The sequence below is a fragment of the Octodon degus genome, unplaced genomic scaffold, assembly GCF_000260255.1.
Source record: "Octodon degus isolate 3935 unplaced genomic scaffold, OctDeg1.0 scaffold00045, whole genome shotgun sequence".
Lineage (NCBI taxonomy): Eukaryota > Metazoa > Chordata > Mammalia > Rodentia > Octodontidae > Octodon > Octodon degus.
In genome coordinates, this window is record NW_004524621.1 from 3,187,991 (window position 1) to 3,204,713 (window position 16,723).

Below are 16,723 nucleotides of genomic sequence, written 5' to 3' on the forward strand. Positions count from 1 at the left end.
TTTCACACTGAGCTACTTCCCAGATCTTTTCAGTTTGAGGCAGAGTATTGCTAAGCCACTAAATTTCCCAGGTTGTAATCTTGAGGCTCCTGCCTCCACTTCCCAGAGTACTGGGATTATAAGTATGCACCATCACCCCTGGCTGAAATTACATAAAAAATTTTGAACATGTAACTATCTGGGCTGCTTTAACAGATTACCAAATGTTTGAGTGGCTGAAACTTTGAACATACATTTATCACCCCCCACCTCCTTGACTAGTAGCCACCCAGGTTCTCTCTGAAGGCTCCAGGACAGCTCCTGGCATCTGGTCCAGCCTGACTCAACTAAGCCACCCGGGTCCTCACAAGGGCTCTCCTCCCTCCCAGCATCCAAATCCCTCTCTTCCAAGAGCAACAATCGATTGGCCCTGACCCAACAATAAGCTCTGTTCTCACTGGGTTACATTCTCAAAGGTGTGATTTCCAAATAAAGCCACCCTTCCAGGGGCCAGAGATTGAGGGGTCATTAACACTGAGACCCTGGGAAGACAGTGCCTGGGAATCCCTTCTGTTCTCTATACTTTTAGCACCTAAAATAATAATATTAATAATAGTAATTCAAAGGATTGTAGCACACTTCCTAAGAGGCTTGGGGAGTGGCGTTCCATCCCTAGCCTGAAAATAAAAGTTCAGAGCAGATCAAAGCTGGAAACCCTTCCCCCAGTTCACTCAGCTAAAACTCAGGTCCTGGCCTTGGCCCGCACTCTGTCCTGACCTGGCTACGTCCAGCCTGCTAACCTTCTGCTGCTCTGACCCTATCTCCACACCTGCCACGGTGGTGTTTAGCCCAGACCTTCCTCCCAGAGCTGGCACAGTCACCGTGCCAAGGGACTATCCCCACACTGCTCACTGATGTGTGCTGTCCTATCAGAACCCCCCACCCTCCCACCCTCCCACACACCTCAGTCATCTTCATTCCTCCTAGATCCTAGGTGGTCAAGGGCCACCCATCAGCCATGGGTTGGAGTATAGCAAGTTAGCTCCTTGGAGTGTAATGCTTAGGATTAGGGATATTGGGTCGCCTTAGAGTACTGTCACCTGCCAGCCACCTAAGGACTGCGGGAGGGACTGGAATCCCTCATAAAGCCTCGGGTCCTGAACTAACCACAAACCCATTGTTCTTCCTCTTCCTCCTCCTTCTTTCCTCTTCTTCCTCTCTGGTCTTGCTCTCCCCTTCCCCCTCCTCCCCTGGTCTCACCCTTCTCCCTTTTTTACGTGTGTGTGTGTGTGTGTGTGTATGTGTGTGTGTGTGTGTGAGAGAGAGAGAGAGAGAGAGAGAGAGAGAGAGAGAGAGAGAGAGAGACAAGGTCTCCTTACATAACTGGCGGTTAGTTTACTACACTTAGCTGAATTGATTGAGCATGGTGCTGGGTGTGAGATGCCACCTGAGGGGTACTGCCAGCAGCATAAAAGGCAGAATAGGGAACTGGGGAGATAGCTCGGTAGCAGAAGCACCTGCCTGGCAAGTACAAAGTCCTGAGTTCAATCCCCAGCACAACAACAACCAAAAAAAGCAGAATAGGAGAAGTTGCTGAAACCCTGTTAGGGATGCTGTTTGGAGAAGCTGTTGGAGCTGTTGGAAGCCCCTAGTTCTCTTGAGCCATTCTGCTGGAGGACCTTGTCATGCTGGCTTTCCTGATGAACTCTGGCGGAGCTCTGGTCCTCCTCTTGAGCATCGCTTCCTGGCTCCAGAGGGCAAGATGGTGCACTGCTCGGCCTCGTGGAGAAGCTTGTCTCATTGGCTTTCCTGATGGGAACTCAGCTTTCCTCACAGCAGGAGGAGCTCAAGACCTCACTGTGGCTAAGGACAGTTGTGGTTCTTTTGGCAGAGCTTTGGTGCTTACCTTTAGTGTTGGTTTCTGACTCTAGTTCAGATCCCTTAGCCTGATGGTATAGATCCTTCACCCTTCTGCCACAGACTTCCTAGCTTCCACTGACTTTTGGTCTTTTTCTGCACTTCTTGTATATGATTCTGGGTGATCTCTTATAAAATAATATTATAAAATGAGTCCTGTATTATATTGTTCCCCCTGCAAACACCCCAAACCACGACAGTAGCTCAGGCTGGCTTTGAACTCATTGTGTAGCCCACGTTGTCCTCTAACTCACTGGGATCCTCCTGCCTCAGTCCCTCCGCTGCTGTGACTGCAGGTACGCTCCACACCCGCTTTTAAACCCCAAGGGCAGGGGCTGCTCAGATGGCCCAAGTCCTGCAAGGACACAGCGCCCATGAGAAGGCGGGTTGGGAAGTCAGGGGTCTGGGACCTAGGCTCAGGCAGGGGTCAGGTCCAGACTGGGGCTCCAGAGGGCGGGATAGGAGGCAGTGTGTAGGTGGAAGTGGGTGCGGGGCAAGGCGGGAGTGAAATGGGGAGTGGGATGAGGTGAGAGCAGGATGGGGATGAGATGAGAAGGGGTGGCTGGAAGATCCGGCAGGCGGGCAGCTAGGGTCAAGAACAGCCAGAAGTGAGGGAGTAGGGGCGGGGCAAATGGGTGGGGGCGGGGGCGGCCAGGTGGGTGGGTAGGGGCTGGGCGGGCACCTCCGTCTTGGATTGGCTGGTGCAGGGCCTCCGCCCCCGGCGCCGGGACAATCGCGTCCACCCCCGCGTGGTAAGGACAGCACTGTAGCTCGGGTCGAAGCCTTCGCTCCGCAGCTGTCTGGGTTGCTCCTCACCATCCCCGCCCTGCGCACAGGTGAGCCCTTGACCCCTACCCCGACCTGGATCCTGCCACCCACTCGAGGTCCATGCCCAGGTCCGCGGTCACCCTGGTGCACACTCCCACCCGGTGCTAAGGTGCACCCTCTAGACCCCGCAAGCGGAGCAGGTACCTGACCGCGACCGCGGCGTCCACCGCGACCCAGCCTCGGACATCCCCCCGCTCCCCAGCTCCGCGGGGCGTGCGCCCGTTTCCCCGGGGCCCTGCAGGTCCTCAGTGCATTGCAGACCCTCCCGGCGCCCTCCCTGGGGCTCCATGGGGCCTCGACTTCCCACCTGAAGATCTCCAAGGGGCACCACTAGCTCGGCCCGCCCGCCGAGCCTCACTGGACGGGTGCGGGGCGCCCTAGAGCGGCAAGGGGACAACTGCCCGGGATGCCTGGCTAGGAGCCGGAGCCGCGGGTGGGCTCGGTTCCGCGGAGTGGGGGGACCCGCCTGCGGGTGCAGGGGCTTCCAGGGCTTGAAAACAGTGCGGGTGCCATCGGATGGGCTCTTCCGCTTACACTGGGCTTGTTAAAGTTGGGGAGGAGGACGGTCACAGCGTTGGGTGTCTCTGGAGGGACTCGAAAACCTGAAAATGGGCGCATTTCTCTGGGAAAAATTAGGTCCAAAGTAGGGTCTCTGATAGGTTCCAGATGCCAAGGCCTCCCAGGTGCCCTCTCCCCCGTGAATCGCAAAATTGCAACGATTTGTAGGCAAACAGCATTGCTAAGGGAGGCTCTTGCTCCCCCATTCCTTCCTTGCCCTGCCATCCCTTTCTGTGGGAGAGACAGCCTCCCCTCCCACCTCCTTCAGGCTTTCACAGTGAGGTCCTGAGACAGCAATGTGCTGAGTGACTTGGTGACTAGCTGGGGACTGGGTTTGCCTGTTGAATGTGAGGTTGGAGGAAGAGATTGCAGAGGGGCCAACTCAGGCCTGTATGATGAAGGTTGGCGACATTCATACAGTGTCCCCAGAAGGGGAGACACATCCCAGGAAGGATTCCCTAGGAGCCTCCTGCCTCTCTCTCTCTCTCTCTCTCTCTCTCTCTCTCTCTCTCTCTCTCTCTCTCTCTCTCTCTCTGTCTCTCTCTCAAATTTTCCAAGATGCCTAATCTCATGTCCTGGGGACTGTGCCCAGGCAAGGCTAAATGCCAAAACTGAGCACAGGGCCACCTGTGTCTGCAGCAAGCTGTGTCCACACTGCTTTCTCGTCAGCCTTGTGGCGGGGGAGTGCCCTCTTTGGGCACCGAGCAGTTGGCCTCCTTTGGGAAGAGTAGGAGGATCTGTTTTTCTTTGTTGTGTTTTAGGGTTTAAAAGTTTTTTTTAAACTGTGGGTGAGCTGGGCATGCTGTTGCACACCTGTAATCCTAGCACTCAGGAAGATGAAGCAGGAAACTAGCCCCAAGTTCAAGGTCAGGGTTGACTACACAGTGAGTTCAAGGCCAACCAGAACTACATAGACTCTTCATCAAACACACACACACACACACACACACACACACACAAAGAAACAAAAAGCCTTGTGGGTAAATACACGGCCCCTCTGTATTGGGGTGTGGCCAAAGGACCCCAAACAGTACTTGCAACAGTACAGAGTTCACAAGCCTGCGCACATGCCCGTGCGCTTCCAGCCTTCTCTGGATTGCTCACAAGCCCTAGTATACGCCTGTCTGCATGTGTTCAGCACACACACGCTCTTCTCTGGGTGTGAGTGTTTGGTGCTGGGGCTGGAACCCAGGCTCGGTGTGCTGGGCGACCCTCTCCCACTGAATGTTTCTCATCTGCTTGTCCAATCCCAGGATGTAGAACTATTGAGTGCAGAGAGGGGGTTATAGGTGTCATTTGTCCCTGTACACTGCCATTCATCATTCCCAGCTAAACCTCTGTACGACTAAACAACTGCTCTGCCTCCCCTCACCTAACTGTGTCCTTTCTTTTTCCAGTGATTCTAGAAATTGAGCCTAAGGTCTCACAGATGCTAAACACTCTGTGCTCTATTCCTGAGCTATGTCCCCTTTCTCATTTTACTTAGAGATAAATCTCCTTAAGTTGCCCAAGCTGGCCTTGAAATTTCCTGCCTTGGCCTCTTGAGTGCATAGGATTACAGGTCTGCTCCACATGTGGCTCTCTATGCTTTCTGTTCGAATTTTCTAGTTCTGGGTACTCATATATGACAGACCATGGAATCCCACAATACTTGTCCTTTCTGTGATTGACTTCATACTGTGATGTCTTCATTTATGATGTAGCACATATCAGGACTCCTTTCCTTTTTAGGGCTGAATAATATTCCATAGCAGGGGTGGACTATATGTTTGCATATCTATCACCCATTGGTGGCTGTGGGTTGCTCCACCTTCTGACTGCAGTGAATGGTACTGCTGTGCCCATGGGTTTCCAAATATCTACTTCCAGTTTTGAGCTTTTTTTTTTTTTTTTGGTGGAACCGAAAAAGACCCTTGCGCTTGCCAAGGAAGTGCTTATTTCACTGAGCCAACTCCCCGGCCCCTCTACTTCCAGTTTTGAAATCTGCACCCAGGAGCTGAATTGTTGGGCCACAGGGTAGTCCTATGTTTATCCTGGGAAAGGGCCAAGCTGCAGAGGAGCAGTGGAGTCAGAGTGTCTGAGCCAGCTCTTACCTGGAACTGGGTGACCCGGAGTCCCTGGAGTTGGCCAGCCACAACCTGAACTCTCACCCTCCCAGACACAGATCCAGCATGCCTTCAGAGACACCCGAGGCAGAGGGCGGCCCTACAGCATGCTCCCGCCTCTCAGGGGGGCACACAGGGGACAAGGAGCGCCTATGGATCCGGCCTGACACCCCGAGCAGGTGCACCTGGCACCTGGGCAGGCCCGTCACTGACTCCCCGCATCACCACACCAACCTGTGAGTCTCTGTTGTTTATCCTAGAAGTGGTAGATACAATGAGTACCTGGTGGCAATGTGAAGAATGGTACTGCTGTGCCCATGGGTTCCCAAATACCTGCTTCTGGTTTTGGGATCTGCACCTAGGAGCTGAAGTGTTGGGCCACAATTGTTGGGTGGTGGGAGACTGTGATACCTGGAAGCCGCAGAGCCAGGGGATGCAGGGTGGGGTCCTCGTTGGGATCTCCTGGGTTTCCTGGATCACCTTAGAGACCCAGGCAGGCCCAAAGAGGCTGAGGCTGTCTGCTGCACAGCCCAGCACTTAGGTCAGTGCCCAGCAAGATAGGGACATGAGACAGCCCTTGCTGAACGATTGGTGGTTGTGCCCAAGCACTCATACCTGACCAGTCACTGAAAAGATGTGAGCAGGTAGCTCTTGGGGACAGCCTGCCTTGTTAAGTCACTGAATAAAGCCTGAGCTGTGGGCACCATCACCAACTCATTCAGCAAGGGCTGCCTGGGTGTAGTCACCACAGAGCAGTCACAGCTCTAGCGGCTGGCCACAAAAGGACAGGACTAGAGGTGTCTCACTCAGATGCAGGAACTGGAGGACTGGAATTCCAGAAATAAGTTTCTAATGAGAAGAACCTCAGTCTCTGCTCAAACTCAACGTGTGCTTTAACATTTTCACCAGTAAATAATTTTAACACAACAATGACCACAGCATCACGATATCTGGGTTGTTTTTGTGGTGCTGGGGGTTGAACTCAGGGCCTCTGCACTGAACTGCATCCTCAGTACTTTTTGAATGTTTAATCCTGTTGTTTGTTTGAGATAGGGTCTCTTTTTGCAGTTCATGCTGGCCTTGAACTCATTATGTAGCCCAGGCTGGCCTCAGATTCCCAGAAATCCTCCTGCCTCAGCCTCCCGATTACAGTATGTGCTACTGTGCCTGGCTTATTTTTTTGTTTTGAGACAAGCTCTCACTAAATCACTAAGTTGCCCTGGCTGGGCTAGAACTTAAGGTCTTCCTGCCTCAGCCTCCCCAAGTGCTGGGAGGACAAGTGTGTACCATAACACCCGGCTTTTATTATTTGAGTTTTCTGGGTGCACATATGTGTGTTTAGATGTGTTTACAGTGTCACTTTATCCCATGCATGGGTTTGTGTGACCAGCCAGATCCCTTCTTATAGCCAATACTTTGGTGCTTGGTTTTAAAAATATGCATGGACTGCCAAAGTGGATTAACTGTTACTTTTTTATGGAGTGGGAGGGGAGTATTTATCCCACAGTTTGTAGAGGTTTCAGTCCATAAATGGCTGACTGCAAGGCAGGATGGCTTGCAAGAGGGGCATCACAGAGGAGAAACAGCTCATGGTGGCAAAGGACAGCCAAAGCAAACAAGGGAGGATTAACTGTTGTTTTGTTTTGTTACTTGAATATTACGGACTCCTCTCTGTTTTAGGCCAGAATCTCCAAAAATTCTGCCAGATATTCTGAGCAACATTGGGAACACCCCAATGGTCAGAATCAATAAGATCGGGAAGAAGGCAGGCCTCAAGTGTGAGCTCTGTGAGTATTGGAAGCGCTCCTCCCCCCTTCCTCCCCATCCCCATCTTCCCTCTCCTCCCCCACTTCTAGGCTAGGTTGTGACCAAGGCCCTGGGGGTGCTTGGAGGAGGGGCTGAAAAGCTCTAGTGGTTAAAAGCACTTCACTCAGGTTCCCTGTGGGAAGAAAAAGCTAGGGTGTGGTGTTGGGGTGATAGAGGGCCCCCTCCAACTGGCTGGGCTGGCCTAAAGGATGGTCCATGAAGATTTTCAGAGCAGGCTTTCAGGCCCAGCAGCCCCATCACCAGAGCCCCAAGGACCAGGAGGGGCTGGCAAGGAGTAGGCTCATGGTGTCCTGTGGGCTGAGGAGAGGCAAGGGCACCAGGGACTTCGTTTGGGACATGTTTACTCAAGACACCTGGGGGACAAAGAGAGGTCCTTCAAGTGGGAGTCAGCAGTGTTAGATTGTTTAGTTGAATTCAAACACCTATAGTATTTAGATGCCAATAGAATATTCACCTCTGACAGGACAAAAAAAAAAAAAAAGGATACAAAGGAAAGATCATTTTGTATTTATATATACAAAATAGTTAGGATAAATTTACAGCTACTTTCTCTTAATTCAATGAGAAGAAAGAGGTGTACTAACAGTGTTTGGACAGGATATCCTGTCTGCTTCTTGTACTATGGATAACCACTAAGAAGATAACAATGTACAGTGTATTGACTATCAAAACTGTCCTATTAATCAGCTGTGAAACTGTCTCATTCATATTTATTTCTCAATTTAAAAAAAGAAACAATAAATAAATAAAGCCACACACAAAAAAAGTGGGAGTCAGGTTAGGGCTCAGGTTGGGCCTCGAGGGAGCCAAAGTTCTAGCATTGGGAGCTTGGAGGCTCACAGACGGGGCCTCGAGGCCTGGTCCTCCTCTCCCCCCGCCCTGCATCTCTGAAGAAGGGAGGGGGGTCACCACTGGATGAGGATGAAGGCTGAAGCAGCTGGGGTGGGCTTGTGTGCCCACTTTCCAAACAGACAGCCCAGCTCAGGTAGTTTTGATGTTGTCACTGGGGAGATGCAGCAGGGCCAGGCGCATCGCACCTCTGCTCATTTCTGGGGAAGTCTGGTGGTTTTCAAAAAGAAGGATAAAGCCAGGTGTGGCAGCACATGCCTCTAATCCCAGCCCTGTGGGAGGCTGAGGCTGGAGGATCTCGAGTTAGAGCCCTACCCTCATCTCAAAATGCAAAAGGCTGGGAATATAGCTCAGGAAGGCCCTAGGTTCAACCCTAGTATTGGGAATAAAAGAAAAAAAGAAAAGAAGAGAAAGGGCCAAAGAAAAAGGGGATGGGGAGAGAGAGAGAGAGAGAGAGAGAGAGAGAGAGAGAGAGAGAGAGAGAGAGAGAGCCAAGCCAAGGGAGGTAGCTTGTGGGTGTTTAGGGTACTAAGATCAGCTTTGGTGCAATGCAGGATCCCTCCCTATAAGAATGACTTCTCCGGGGAGTTTGATCCCTGGTGTGCAGTACCAGCCTGATGGTGATTGAGACTGGGCGTGGTGGTGCATGCCTGTAATCCCAGCACTTGGGAGGCTGAAAACAGGAGGATCACTACAAGTCCAGTCTACGTATTGAGACCCTGTAGACCCTGTATTAAATACATAAAAAGAAAAGAAAAGAAAAGAAAAGAATGACTTCTGTGAGGAGGGGCCTTTCCTCTAGGTGAGGACACTAGGGCCAATGGTGTGAGGAAGGGGTTTGGGGATGAGGGCACAGAGCACTGTGGCTGGCATCTGGGTGCAGCGGGTAGCTGTGCTGTGTTGGAGGTTCCAGTCAGGCTGCCCCTGCAAGCCTTTCCTGTGACTGTTGGGTCATCCTCACCTGGGGAAACATTCTCTGGCCCATTCATCAGGTGGGGCTCCCTGTGCAGCCTTCTCATTCCCTGAGATGCTGTTTGGTCTTCAGGGCTAGTGGGCTGTGGGGTAACAACTGTGATCAGTAGGCACCCGACTTCAGAGGAGGGAGGCAGTATGGACAGGTGGCTGTGCTCTGACTGACAAGCACTGAACCAGGTGGTGGGATCAGCGGGAACCGGCTGGGGTCAGTTCTCATCTTGTGAATCATTTCTGGTCCCCAGTGGCCAAGTGTGAGTTTTACAGTGCGGGTGGGAGTGTGAAGGATCGCATCAGCCTGAGGATGGTCGAGGATGCTGAGCGAGATGGGACCCTGAAACCCGGTGACACCATCATCGAGCCCACGTCTGGGAACACAGGTGGGTGCCCAGGGTAGCTTGACCCTGGGCGCAGCTTTTGTCCTAGTGATACAGGGGGTGCAGGACTAGATCCCTGGGTCTAATCCCTGCTGGGCGGTGGCGGAATGGCAGTCCTTCTGTTCCTAGACAGCTGGGCTTGGAGTGTTGGTCCTCCTGGACCTTCCAGGTGGCAGGGAGGTCGGTACTCTGGGCCTTGTCCCAGGAAGGGTTTCAGGTGCTGGGCCCTTCTCACCCTCTGTGTGCTGTGCACAGGGATCGGACTGGCGCTGGCAGCAGCTGTGAAGGGCTACCGCTGCATCATTGTGATGCCAGAGAAGATGAGCATGGAGAAGGTGAGCTGGGGCGGGACCTGGCTGGGGGCAGGACCGACTGGAGGATGGCTGAGAAGAGGCCTGCCAAGCCCCTGGTGCTGTTTCTCGGCAGGTGCATATGCTGCGGGCCTTGGGGGCTGAGATCGTGCGGACCCCCACCAATGCCAGGTTCGACTCTCCTGAGTCGCATGTGGGGGTGGCATGGCGGCTGAAGAATGAAATCCCTAATTCGCACATACTAGATCAGGTGACACCCCGGTTCTGGGGGCTGGCTTTATGCCCTAGAAGGGCGTGTTCTTGGGGCGGCCCCCTCTGGGTTTGCTGTGATCCAGGCTGGTAGTTGAGCTGTGCTCAGCGGCCTCAGGTGGGGTAGCCCTTTGCCTCGATCCTGGTTACCCCTGGACTTGTGGGTCTGGAGAACTGTCCTGAGGTGGCCCAAGGGGACAGCCTGCTCCTCCCTGGGCTGCTGGGGTCCTCTCTGCCAGGTGGCCTTGTGGCTGTGCTGTTGCAAGTAACGCTGCTGTCTCCCGAGCCTCACCCCTTTGCTCTCCTGCACAGTACCGCAACGCCAGCAACCCCCTGACTCACTACGACACCACGGCTGAAGAGATCCTGCAGCAGTGTGATGGTGTGTACCGCCCCCTCCTGCCCCATATCCTTGGCTGTCTGGGAGCCTCTTCGCCCTTCAAAACCCAGTGGAAGTGTCCCGCCCTCCTTTGGGCCTCTGTCTGTGCCTTAGTAACAGACACCTGTTGAAACTGTTTGCCCCCAGCCCATCCCCCAGCCCTGAGGAGCTGCTGCAGGTCCAGGGCCTGGCAGCTACTGACCTCTCAGTTGGGGGGTCCATGTAGCTATGATGTTCAAGGGTGGTGAGGCACAGTGAGCTGACCCTCTGTGTCTGTATGAGATTCCCTGAATGTGCTCATTGCTCATCCCGCAGGGGCACACCAGCTGAGAGGTTGGCTCCTTGGCCTCCTGTTTGGAATCTGGTTGGCCTGGGATCAGCATTGGTGTTAGCCCAGTAGCTTTACAGGCAGCAGCAGTCTGTCTGGACACAGGACACCACCTGGTTCAGATTTGCCTGCCCGGTGCTGAAGTTGATGCCGCAGCTCAAGCCAGAGCCTGCAATGAGCAGTATCTGAGCTTGCTCACCTGCCTGTGGGTGTATTTGCACCCATGGGTGGCACTGTGTGGCACTGTGCTGTCCAGGCTGGCCTGAGAATGCTCCCCCTCCACCAGGGAAGCTGGACATGCTGGTGGCTTCAGTGGGCACGGGTGGCACCATCACGGGCATTGCCCGGAAGCTGAAGGAGAAGTGTCCCAGCTGCAGAGTAAGTGGCCCTGGAAAAGCCAGCCCAGCCGGGAGTGGGGCAGGGCTGGACCTACCAGCTTTCTCACTGTGGCTTCCGCCATGCCCAGGGGACAGCAGCGGCTCCTTGGCGTCAGGCCCCTGTTCAGAACCAGAAGCTCCTCTTCCTACTGTGTCTACCCAGGTCGCACCACTGTCCTGGCTAGCATGTGTCACACCTGGGGGGGTTGGAAGCAGGCCTGGTCAATGGGGAACCCCACATCTCATGACATTGAGAGCCACATGACCCAGTGATAGACAGGTGGCCCCTGACCCAGGTCTGGAGGCATCATGTGCTGATTTGGGAATGTAAATTTGCCTAGGGGTGCTTGTGTCCTGAGTCTGTCCCACTGGGGACTTAGGGAGTTGGGTTCAGGGTAGATGGGTGGGTGGCCTGTCTTCTCTTGGGATAGCGTTGCCACCCTCTAGGGAAGAAGTTAGTGCCCAGAGCTATGCTTGTCTCCAAAGGCTCCTGCTGTCTCTGTGGGTGCCCTTCCCACATGAGCCCTGGGAGGTCCTTTGACTCCTTGGGTGGATGTGGCTTAAGATTGGTCACACAGCCCTCATGCTCTGGGTGTGGGCCCTGGGTGCCTCATGCTGCCTCTGAGCAACATTTGCATCCCATGGGCAGGTCATGGCCAGCACGTGTGTAATACTGGCTGGACATGTCCTGGTGACTTCATCCCCAGAGTGAGCCCTAAAGCTGCCCACCCTGCAGATCATTGGAGTGGATCCTGAGGGGTCCATCCTCGCTGAGCCTGAGGAGCTGAACCAGACAGAGCGGACGGCCTATGAGGTGGAAGGCATTGGCTACGACTTTATCCCCACTGTGCTAGATCGGACGGTAGGTTGACAGAAGGTATGAGCTTTATCCCGCCTCTGCATCTAGTGAGCCCAGATGCCTGGGCTGGTTCAGTGGCCCTGTTGAAATGGAGATGGGGTAAATGAAATTCACATCCCTCCTGCTGTGGGCAAAGAGTCAGGGCACCAAGGGAAGGGTAGCCGAGGGTGGCCTGGCAAGTGAGAGTGAGGTTGGGGGAATGCTTAGGACCTGGTCCTGCAGGAAGTGGGCCGAAGTAGGGCTGGCAGACAGGTTGGGCAGAGAGACCCAGGCTAGCAGCCAGGAGTCTGGGCCTCGGGGCTGGGCTGTGCCCTTTGGGATCATGGCTGGGGCTGCCTGGACAGAGTTCATCTGAGGTGGCCTGGTCCCGCCAAGGTGGTGGACAAGTGGTTCAAAAGCAACGACGAGGAGTCCTTCGCCTTTGCCCGCATGCTGATCGCGCAAGAGGGGCTGCTATGCGGTGAGTGCAGTCCTTGGCTGGCCCGTGGGGACAGCAGTGGGCAGGCACACTCGTGCAGACCTCGGAGCTGAGTCCATGCCTCTCATCAGCTCAGCTCTCTGTAGAGCCTGAGGCCTGTCTGGGCTTGAGCTCCCTGCTCTGCTCGTGGTAGAGAGGCCCCAGCACTTTGGCTTAGCTCTGTGGTGCATGGCAGACCACACAAATGTACCCTGAAAGTGTCACATGCTGTGCCTGTCGGGGAACTCCTGGGGCTGGGGAGGACTGTGCCCAAGTGCCTATCGAGCAAGAACTTCCAGAACTGTGCTAGGGACAGGGACCTTGTGCTCTATGGGCTCCAGGTCCTCAGAAGCCTGTGTCCATCTTTAAGAGCGTCAGACCTTGGCCTTGCAGGCTGCCACAGGTCTTTGGGGCCACAGGGCCCCATTCCTTTAGCAGAGAAAGGCTGTGCTCTCACAGTGGTTAGAACTTTGGGCTCTGTCCCACCTCTGTAGGCTGAGCTCCTGGTCACTCTGGGAAGCAGCTGCAGCACCCTGCTTCAGTGTTGCTTGGACACTGCATAAGGTGGCACTAGCATTGCCTGGCAAGCCCTCAGCTGGGCAGTGAAAGACCACAGGCTGTCCCTGGTACTCAGCTCAGGGCCGGGATATCTGCTGTGGACCTAGAACCTCCTGGGCATTACCTGGCAGCAGTTCTCCCAGCGGGAGCCTCAGGACTCTCCAGGCCTTCATGTTCCCTTGGGGACATGGAGTCACAAGACCTGAGAGCCCATGTGGATGTGGAAGGGATGGGTCCTCCTGGGGCTGGTTCACACAGAGCCTTGGAGAACAGGTTCATGTGTACACAGTGGATGTGTGCACACTTCACGTATACATGTGCTTGCACCTGGGTGCACACCTGAGTCTAACTGAAGGGCTCTGGGCAGGCGGAAGTTCCGGAAGTGTCATGGCCATAGCCGTGAAGGCTGCCCAGGAGCTTCAGGAGGGTCAGCGCTGTGTGGTCATCTTGCCTGACTCCGTGCGGAATTACATGTAAGGCGCCCCTGGTCCCCTGGGCCAGGACCCTCCTGGCCAAGGTTGCTGCCTGCACAGCCTCCACTAAGAGCCCAGCAAGAAGAAGGGATGGGACAGCTGGACCTAGTGTGCTTGCCAGCCCCACCTCATCACAGGCCTTACAGAGTTTTCGCACATGTCTGCCGTGACACCCAGGTGGACAGCAGTGTCCATGGAGGACGGCCGTAGCACCGCTCCAGCCGCCTTCCTGCCCCAGCCTGTAGGGGCTGTCACTGCCCCTGAGATCTCTGAGCTGGGTCACTGTCCTCACTGCTCTTCCCACTGGCTGCCCACATGCTCCAGGAAAGCTGAGGGACAACCCTGGCCAGGGTCCCTTAGGACTTGCTGTGACACACTAGTCACTGAGGTCTGGACTCACAGGGTGACAGGCTGCTCTGGTCCTCCTGCCAATGTCTACATTTCTCCGCTGCCACTAGGAAGTTGTTGTCACCCAGTGCTAAGTCACAGGGAGGGATGGGATTCCCAGCCCCCTGGCCTCCCCATCTGTTTCTGGACTGACCTTGGCTGCCCTGTTGGTTGCTCACACGTGGGTTCCCAGGTCAGGTGACTCACATCTGCATGCCCCTGCCAGGTTGCCAGGCAGCGTTGGAGAACACCCACCTCCCTTGTGCACTTGGCTGGCGTGCAATGTGTGCTAGGTGGGGCAGAGCAGCAAAGAGACCCCAGGGGACTTGGGGTGCAGAATCCCCCAGGCCCCAAGCCTGGTGGATAGGATGCTCGCTGGCCACAATTCCAGTCAGGGTGTGTCTGGAGTTCATGCCAGACCCCAGCACGTAGTGCCCCTCAGTATACGGGAACATGGCAGGCCTTGGTGGACCATGGTAACACTCTGATTCCACAGGTCCAAGTTCTTGAGTGACAAATGGATGCTGCAGAAGGGCTTCATGAAGGAAGAGGCACTCTCCGTGAAGAGGCCCTGGTGAGAGGCTGGGCAGGGATGCTGTCTGTGTGGTCCCAGACCCACCTGTGGCTGCTCATCCCCATCCTGGCCTCTCCTGCAGGTGGTGGCACTTCCGGGTCCAGGAGCTGAGCCTGTCTGCCCCGCTGACCGTGCTGCCCACAGTCACATGTGAGCACACCATCGCAATCCTCCGTGAGAAGGGCTTTGACCAGGCGCCTGTGGTTGATGAATCCGGGTCAGTGTCTGCCACTGCCATCCTGGGCAGAGCTCTATTCTCAGGTTGTGCCTGTAGCTGGACCCTCTGATTTGGTGTTGGGACAGCTCAGCCTGAGTCCCCAAGGTCACTTTATATACAGTGCTCAAAACCTTGTACCTGGACAGCCACGGAGGGGAGGGGCTGTGTTAACTCTGGACCCTGAGACACTGCCCAGGAGGCAGTTGCCAGGCATTCTGAGGATGTCACATGAGGAATCCATACCACATCTACCCAGATGACCAGCTGTCCTGAGACACACAGGACTTGACACTGGCTGGATTCCCAGAAGCCCTAAGCTGGCCAGGATGATGCTGTGATCCCAAGGGCAGCTGTGGGCGAGTCTGAGCTACCTCCTACCCCTCCCCTCTCTGTTCCCCAGGGTCATCTTGGGGATGGTGACCCTTGGCAACATGCTGTCGTCTCTGCTTGCTGGGAAGGTGCGGCCAGCAGACCAGGTCTGCAGAGTCCTCTACAGGCAGTTCAAGCCGGTATGCATGGTCAGGCCAGGCTGTGGGATTCCCAGGCTAGGGCGCCCACCCCTCTGCAAGTGGAGCAACCCAGGGGGAGGGGGGCACCTCATCACCCTTTCTGCTGACCCCTCGGTCACCTATAGCTGAGTCAGTGTGTAGTCTTTACTCGCCCCTGCACATGCTCCTAGACCCATGCTGGACTATGGGGAAGGCCAGCGCTGCCCTGCAGTGAGTGCGTCTGTGACCCCTCTCCTGGGCCCAGGTAGCATCTGACTTCTGTCCCCAGCAGGCCTGGTGCCTGGAAATGTGGATGTTACAACAGGTTTTTCCCAAATCTAGCAATGGCCTGGACTCCACCATACCTCATCCATACCCCTCGAAGTATTGTCAGCATCCTTGGATTTCCAGAGTGGATACCCAGGATGCAGGTCCTTGGCATTTTTGAAGCTTTTACTCCATGTGGCCAGGAAGGATCTGGGGCATGGCATCTGCTAGCTGTAGCTGGTGCCAGTTTCAGGCCCGCCAGGTCTCTAGAAGTCTTCCTCTGCGTAACTGCACACACTGACCATGTCAAGTTTGTACAGTATGATGGCTTTGACCTAAATATGCACGTGTAATGTGCCTGTCACCCCCAAAGCTTTTCCCTCCCCTCCTGAGAGCCCCTGCCCCACCTCTGTGGGTCCTTTGCACATTCAAGGTGTTATATGTGACTGCACCTGGGACAGGCATGTCCAGCCCTGGAGACATTTCCCAGGGGACCCTTGAGATCCCTGAGGGCTTTCTTGGGACAGGTCCCTGCATGCTGTCCTACACAGGCCTTGGAGGGGAAGTCCTTGCAGTGTTGTCTGGGACATAAGTGCGTGGCCCTGGGAGCGCTGTGCTTCCAGTGCACACCTCTCCTACCCTGCTGGCTTTGCCTTGACTGAAGTCGCAGCATAGAGACATGTGGTCAAGGCTCCTCCTGCCCATGGTCATCTGAGCATCTTATGGGGTGCTATGCCCACCAGCTCTTGGGTCGGATCCTCCTAGGGGGCTGCCAGCTCCTCTTGATGCCCCGGGTTACTTTCTGCAGAGCCTGGGCTGGTGGTTGCACGCACAGCCCCCGAGCTGCAGTGAACAGGCTGACGGGGCTTCCCTTGCAGGTGCACCTGACAGACACTCTGGGCACACTGTCGCATGTCCTGGAGATAGACCACTTTGCCCTGGTAGTCCACAAGCAGATCCAATGTGAGTGACTTACACATATGCAGGTTCTCACTGGGGATAGGGCCATGTCATGGGCAGCAGCCAGGCCTGTGTCATTCAGGGTGGCTGGGAGGTGGAAATGGATGGCACTGACCTGTCCCTGGGGGCTGGGGATGTTCATCTGGAGTCCCCCAGGCCCAGGCATTCTGGGACCAAAGTTCCCAGGTGACAGCATTTTCAAGGATTATGAGCAAATCCCAGAAGGATCGGAAAGAGCTGCATTTGTATCCCACATCCCCTAGGAGATGCTGGGATGGTGCTGCCCTCCTGGTCTTGGCTTGCTCTGCAGGGAAGCCCCCATCTTGCAGGCTGTCAGAGCCTCCATGCCTGGTGCCCAGTCCCTGCTAGATCATGGACTGTAACTGCATCTGGCTCCCTCTCCTCTCCTCTCCTCTCCTCTCCTCTC

The 16,723-nt window shown here is 55.1% G+C and overlaps 1 protein-coding gene across 4 annotated transcripts in view; it reads left to right on the plus strand.

Annotated features, from left to right (window-relative positions):
- Window positions 1-2,629: 2,629 nt before the first annotated feature.
- Window positions 2,630-16,723, plus strand: part of Cbs (cystathionine-beta-synthase) — a 16,641-nt gene continuing 2,547 nt past the window's right edge. For 2 of the 4 annotated variants that reach the window (XM_004631939.2, XM_023715874.1), the window contains exons 1-15: window positions 2,630-2,732; window positions 5,441-5,623; window positions 7,068-7,174; window positions 9,281-9,415; window positions 9,668-9,747; window positions 9,839-9,973; window positions 10,285-10,354; window positions 10,966-11,057; window positions 11,793-11,918; window positions 12,291-12,375; window positions 13,298-13,403; window positions 14,287-14,364; window positions 14,447-14,581; window positions 14,982-15,090; window positions 16,215-16,299. In XM_004631939.2, the coding sequence (XP_004631996.1) occupies window positions 5,454-5,623; window positions 7,068-7,174; window positions 9,281-9,415; window positions 9,668-9,747; window positions 9,839-9,973; window positions 10,285-10,354; window positions 10,966-11,057; window positions 11,793-11,918; window positions 12,291-12,375; window positions 13,298-13,403; window positions 14,287-14,364; window positions 14,447-14,581; window positions 14,982-15,090; window positions 16,215-16,299 (1,513 nt within the window). In that variant the 5' untranslated portion in view covers window positions 2,630-2,732; window positions 5,441-5,453. The remainder of the gene's footprint in view (window positions 2,733-5,440; window positions 5,624-7,067; window positions 7,175-9,280; window positions 9,416-9,667; window positions 9,748-9,838; window positions 9,974-10,284; window positions 10,355-10,965; window positions 11,058-11,792; window positions 11,919-12,290; window positions 12,376-13,297; window positions 13,404-14,286; window positions 14,365-14,446; window positions 14,582-14,981; window positions 15,091-16,214; window positions 16,300-16,723) is intronic. The other 2 variants (XR_002821244.1, XR_002821245.1) reach the window with 1 other exon arrangement.